We start from the raw sequence: 6,330 nt of genomic DNA on the forward strand, positions 1-6,330 counted from the left end.
TTTGGGCGAACTCTTTCCATCAGCTTTAGCTAAACCCCTGTTCTTTGTTTTCTTTTCAATTATTGTATTTTATTACTGGTCAATAAGTTTAACAGATCGATGGCATGGCACCATCTCTGGTATGCCTGATATGGCAAAGGCCAACAATCTCCTTCTCCGTTTTTCACAGACTGAAAAATGAAAAAGTAAGTAACAGATAGTCTTTGAGTATTTTTGATATTTTGACTTGGCTGGAATTCAGATATCATGAAAGTGAAAAAATGGCACTATGGTAGAGGGGAAAAAGGGCCAATGAACACAAGACACTGCATTACTGATTCAAAAGTAATTGCAAGGGCATTAAATGTATCTGCTGTGTAGAGGACAGTATGCAAATGAGATGCTGGTTCTACTTGGCTGATGAGATTTTAAAAACATTAATCTAAGAAAAGATCATTTCTGATCTAGCAAGTGACAGCCTTATCTCTTTTTTAAACTTACGTTTTATGGAAGAGAGAGGCCTGTATCTTTAACAGAGCTGTTAACTTAAGACAGTTGTTGCTAATCACAGCCTTTGACCTTATTTTTCTGTTGTCTGCACCAGCAATTTCAGAAATTAGACTGTAAACACTTGAATACAGACAATTGTACAATAATATAATTTATTTATTTCTTGTTTATTTCTTTATTATAGTCCAGGGGAGTTGGACTAGATGACTTTTAGAGGTCCCTTCTAACTCAAACTGATATGGGGTAAGAATAGTAATAGATAGAAAATAATAGTTAATTATACATATTAAGAATTTTAGAATGTAGAGTATAGTATCGTATAACTTAAGAGGAAAAGAGACAGGTAACAGATGGAAAAGTTTGCTTTCTCTTGCTAGCAAGGACTTATTTACAGACAGAAGGGACATTCTGACCTTATCTAACTGAAAGCAACCCTGAGAAGAACACTTAACCATGAAAAGGACACCCCAGCCTCATCTAGAAGGCAACCATAAGGAACAAGAATTAGAAAGCAGGATGGCACCCGTCACAAAATCATCAATAAATCCCCTTGATGAAGAGAAATAGATGGTAAATAAGGACATGAATTAGCTCAGACTGATAAAGACATTACAAGCTTGCAAAATCGTCGCATTCCAGGGAATAAAGGAATAATGGCTTTTGTATTCTACAGAATATTTGTAGTGGATTTCAAAACAAAACCATCAGAAGGTAATTCATTGTTGCACATACTGAGATTCATTAGATGCTGTTGCCAGAAGCTTTTACACATCAGAGGAAGGCTTACATTCTCCTTGTTAGTGGGAGTGGAACTCTTCAGAAAAAACAAATATTTGGAGTACATGATGGGCAGTTTTACTGCAGCTTCTGATTGTCCCTGTATGATCATGTTTTATACTGAACATGTGTATTTTAGTGAAGTTGCTTTGTAAGTTAAAAGACTAATTTGGGAGAGGTGTAGAAGTGAAAGATGTCTTGTAGGAACAAGATAAGGGACCTCCTTCTGTTTAGCTTGCTCTGATTAATTACTCTCATTTGTGTCTAAGTCATGCCACTTTTTACCACCTAGGTGTGACTGTGTTGTTCGTGTTAGCAAAGGATGCAGCAAGCTTTTTGTACCTTTGGCTTGTCTTGCTGTAAACTGCATTTGAATTTCATGCCTAAGCATTTTGTCCTCTCTGCAGAAAACAAAGGACTAGGCTTGTTATGGTCCTCTAACTATTTTAATGAGGAGATATGTTGCAATAGGGTTTTGGGCATCATTTTTTGCAGGAGGCATCTCTAAAGAAGAGTTTTCTGATACCGTGAATTTTGGGAAAATGTCACTCTTCCTTCAGCTCTGCAGTATTAGAAGGATTTGCTTCCTGGATTAGTCTATCACATTTGTTTTTTAACATCACATCTCTTCTCAGAATTGTTTCTAAACCATGAATATTGGAAGAGGGACTGAAAAGGGAGAAACTGATTAACAGAAATTTGCTTAGTGTTAGAGGCTTTAAGAGAAGCAGAAAGATATTGTCCTTTGACCTGGCTGAACCCTGTACATTGCAACTAATTCTAAACAAATTATTTCCAAAAACTTTCTGGCCCATGTACTGACTTTAACCAGATTCCTTTTAACCCGTGTGCTAACCCTCATCAGTGTGACAGCAAATGCCTCCAGTGCACCTGCAGCCCCTGGCATTCCTTATAGCTTGTTTCTATTGAAAAAGACCTTATTTAGTCCTTCCTATAGGCTTTTTAGCCCATATTGTAGCAGCTCGTGGGTTGAGAGTTCAATTCACATGATTGGTGAATCATGCTATCTTGCTATAAATTCCAGTGAACCATCAGGAAGAAAATAGCACAGAGATCACGTGAGTGTAAAAGCTTTAAACATGTTTGCCATGATTCCTCTCCAGAAAGTAACCTGAATTCTTTGCATCTGTGAAAGCATATGTCAGTACAGATATCTCCAGAAGTAACCTTGTGATACTTTGTTTGTGTGCTTTCCAGTCGGCAGTACTAGTCTGGTGATGCCCTTGGTGTTCAATAAAGTTCTGATCTTACAGATGTTTGGCATTACAGAACAACCAAAATTTTAATTGCTTCCAATTTTTGCAGTCTTCCATAGAAATTGTTTTTAACTGTAGTTTTCCTAGAAATTAATGTCTCTTGGGTATTAACACTGTGAATTGCCCTGAAACTAGCTTCTGGGTTTTTTTTTTATTTTTGAGTTTGAGATTTTTACTTTTATCATTCTTTTTGGCTAAAAGAGTTCTTAGTGACTGCATGCAACTTTGAAAATATTTACTTTAAAATAAACTTATTAGAGAGTAAGCTCTTCAAAAAGCAAAGTGTTCCATGAGAAGCAGAGCTGATGAAGCCTACTTTCTGCTAGATTTATGCTATTTATCTTTCTCCTCCTTCCCTCTGCAGTGCCTCCTATGTCTTCTACCTCTTTTGCTGGCCATGTAGCAGCACATGCCATGGCTGGGGTTGGAGCTGTGTACTGATTGACTGCTGCCTTTTGGAGTGGTAAAAGATGTGAGTCTTAATACCTGCCTTTTCTACGTAGCAGCTATTGATTTGGGTGTCTTCCACCAGCAGCTGGTTGTTTTGGGGTGGGATTGCATTGGAATTTGTAGAAATTCAGTCTTTGTGTCTGTTTTCAAATCTAGCCAGCAGATTTGGAGAACATCCAGCTGAGGAAGTAATCAATAAGAATCTCTTCTAGAAGTAATCTAGTGAAGTCACAGTAAACTAGAGGAATTATTAAAGGGCTTCCCTTGCACAATACTGTGCCTTTCCACATATTTTTCACCCTAATTTGTCTATGTGTTTTCATTTCTAATTTAGCTTTCTGTCCTCTTTCTTTATTCTGTGAGGCCTCCAATCTGGTATATAAATTCACAAGCTCCTAAGTAGCGAGACCATAGTGCTGAACCACAGTACTTCAACCAGGGCTGGAAGGCTAGAATGCTGCACTGGGAAATGCCACAAGGACAGAAATTTTTAGAAGCTGCTTTTGCCTGGAGGTTGGAGTAGATTACCTCCTGAAATCAATTCCAACTTCATGTATCCTGTGGCCCTATGACCTTACTCCTAATCAGAACAGCATGTTTACAGTGGATCAAAGGGTGAGAAGGTAGATCCAATTTCCATCAAACTCCCTGCTTTCAGCCATCTCCATATTGCTTATTGAGACTGACCAATGCACCTTTCTCTTACTGACTTTAGTGGGGGAAGATTTTGTATTTTCTCTTTTCTTACTCTAAGGCCTTTGCAGAGAAATGGTCAAGGCAGATTTTTTTTTTTAAAGTAATGCAGTATTTTTTGTTGGAGATGCAAGGCAGTGATTTATGAAGCTATTATTTAGTTTGAAGGTATGTGAATAGTCTGTCAGTCTAACTCTGAAAGAAGTGTCAGCAAGTATCATTAGAGGTTTAATACACAGATGCCACACAAAGAGAAAAGCATGGTAGAACATCAGCTAGAATAAACATTCTTGCTCCATCCTTTCAGTGTTACAACCACTGACACTGGTTTTCTGAGTTTATGGCCTTAAAGCAGGAAGTTTTCATACATTTTAGAATAAACGTTGAGGAGTTTGATATATCTGGTTTGAAAAGATTCTTGCCATCTTTTCTTTAAGACATTCTATTTTCTCCTTTGAGAATCTGAGCCATTTAGAAGCCTGACTTGAAAAAAAAAAAAGCTACTAAAACCACCTCTGCCCTCCCAATATCTTCCACTAGTCTGTTTCAACATGTTAAGTTTTATCAAGCAGTTACATATACTTAAATTCCTGAAATTACTAATGTAATTTATTCTTGTATAATGTTATCCTCAATTATTGGATGTGAGTTTAGCCATATAGATAAAATTAGTAATGTATTATTGGAACACTGATACTCTAGGCTGTATACAGGTTGGAAAATTGTACATTCATGTCAAAAATTAATAAGATTCAACTTACTTTTCTGTATATGTAGATCAAAAGAAAAATTTCTCTTATTCTGAAAACATAGAATGTGGAGGATAGAGGTGTGATGTGATTATTTTTCAGTTAGCAGTAGACCCTCATGTCTGGAAAATATTAGTTTCATTTCTGAAACATTGCAGTTGGACAAAAGTTTTGTGCAGTCCCTTAGATAGAAGCTGTGACAGGGAACTAGTTCATATGAACTGTAATTTGAAGTCCCTAAAAAGTTGGTAACAGGATTTCTTGGGCTTTTAGGGAGCCATCCATACAGGTGGCTTTTCCATTTGAATTGTTTTGTTCCCTAGACAACTCTGTGGTGCCCTAACAAAAGATAATCAACACTTAGGTTTTTTTTATAGTACGTTGGATTAAATACAGTATTAAAATAAATTTCCTTACCCCAAAGCGAGCTACTCCAGGGTGTCCATCTTCCGTTCCCTGTATGGACGCCTTTCTAACAGTGTTTTTAGTTTTTCCACTTTCTACTGAGCAGGTTAGCTGGAAGATAACTTTTTCCATAAACAATTATGGACACAACCAGAAGTTTCTTTACAATGTAATTACATGTAGAATATGAGAGTATCTGATACTTTTAAAATTTGGTATGAATTTAAATTCTTCTTTTATGTTCAGTGATCTGTTATATATTATGGACAAATTTTATGGAGACAAACAGCCTCATTGTCACTGATTTAACTTGTTAACTGCATGGATTTTTATCCAAGGGTTGTATAAGCTAGATCTTAAATGAAGATGCCAACTGGAGCTATAATTTGTACACTGTAATCTTTATGTGAGGGTTATTTTTTATCTTTCTCAGGATGTATGTGGAAAATGAAGTTTAAAAATGTCAAACGGATATTTTGTCTGTGTGGCCCCTAGCACACTGGCAGATTTTCTCAGTAACTAGAGTATTCAGAAACACCACTAGAACATCAGTGACATCAGTGGGAGTGCTGTGCAGTGGTAGAACTGATACTCAGTTATGTTGCAAGACGTGATTGAGACTTGCACAGTGGAAGCATCTTTTCAAACATATTGAACAAAAAATTACAGTAGGCAGGGAAGCACACAGATGTTTTCTGGAGATGAACCTGAGAAAGAAAATGGAAGAGTTCTTGCTCATATGTGCTATAAAAGTGTTTCCCATTCTGTAACCCAGTAAACTATTTTTGACGTATTATAATCATGCCTTTTGTTTACTTGCAGTCTTTTCTTTTTCAGATCAAATTCAGTTACCCAGGAATATGATAGAAAACAGTATGTTCGAAGAAGAGCCTGATGTGGTGGACTTGGCAAAAGAGCCTTCTTTACATCCCCTGGAGCCTGACGAAGTGGAGTATGAACCAAGGAGCTCCCGGCTCTTGGTGCGTGGCCTCGGAGAGCATGAAATGGATGATGATGAAGAGGATTATGGGTCATCAGCGAAATTGCTGGGGATGTCCTTCATGAACAGAAGCTCGAGCCTCCAGAATAATGTGTCTGTTTATAGACAAAATCCAAGTGGATCGTGTTCGGTGCCCTCTACGAGGACCATGCTGGTTTGCACAGTTGTTCTTGTGATTGCAGTTTCGTTAATAATGGCAATTTATCTTCTTCCCAAATGTACCTTTACCAAAGAAGGCTGCCATAAAAAAAATCATACAATGGAACTAATATACCCTTTGGCAACTAATGGAAAACTGTTTCCGTGGGCAAATTTTAGACTTCCTCTTGATGTTGTACCACTGCATTATGACCTTGTCTTGCAGCCAAACCTGACTACTCTGAAATTTGCGGGTTCTGTAAAGATAGTAGTTAATATTGTGCAGGTAACTTGGAAGATTGTTCTTCACAGCTCAGGGCTTAATATTACCAGGGCAACCATTACTTCAGCA

General features: G+C 37.3%; 1 protein-coding gene across 1 annotated transcript in view; it reads left to right on the forward strand.

Annotated features, from left to right (window-relative positions):
* The first annotated feature begins 5,673 nt into the window (after nucleotides 1–5,673).
* Nucleotides 5,674–6,330, forward strand: part of LOC103782452 (leucyl-cystinyl aminopeptidase-like) — a 36,013-nt gene continuing 35,356 nt past the window's right edge. The window contains 1 exon segment of the mRNA XM_008950221.1: nucleotides 5,674–6,330. This exon segment is cut by the window's right edge and continues 6 nt beyond it. Coding sequence (XP_008948469.1) covers nucleotides 5,701–6,330 — 630 coding nt within the window. The 5' untranslated portion in view covers nucleotides 5,674–5,700.

The sequence above is a fragment of the Merops nubicus genome, unplaced genomic scaffold (genome assembly GCF_000691845.1).
Source record: "Merops nubicus isolate BGI_N331 unplaced genomic scaffold, ASM69184v1 scaffold222, whole genome shotgun sequence".
NCBI lineage: Eukaryota > Metazoa > Chordata > Aves > Coraciiformes > Meropidae > Merops > Merops nubicus.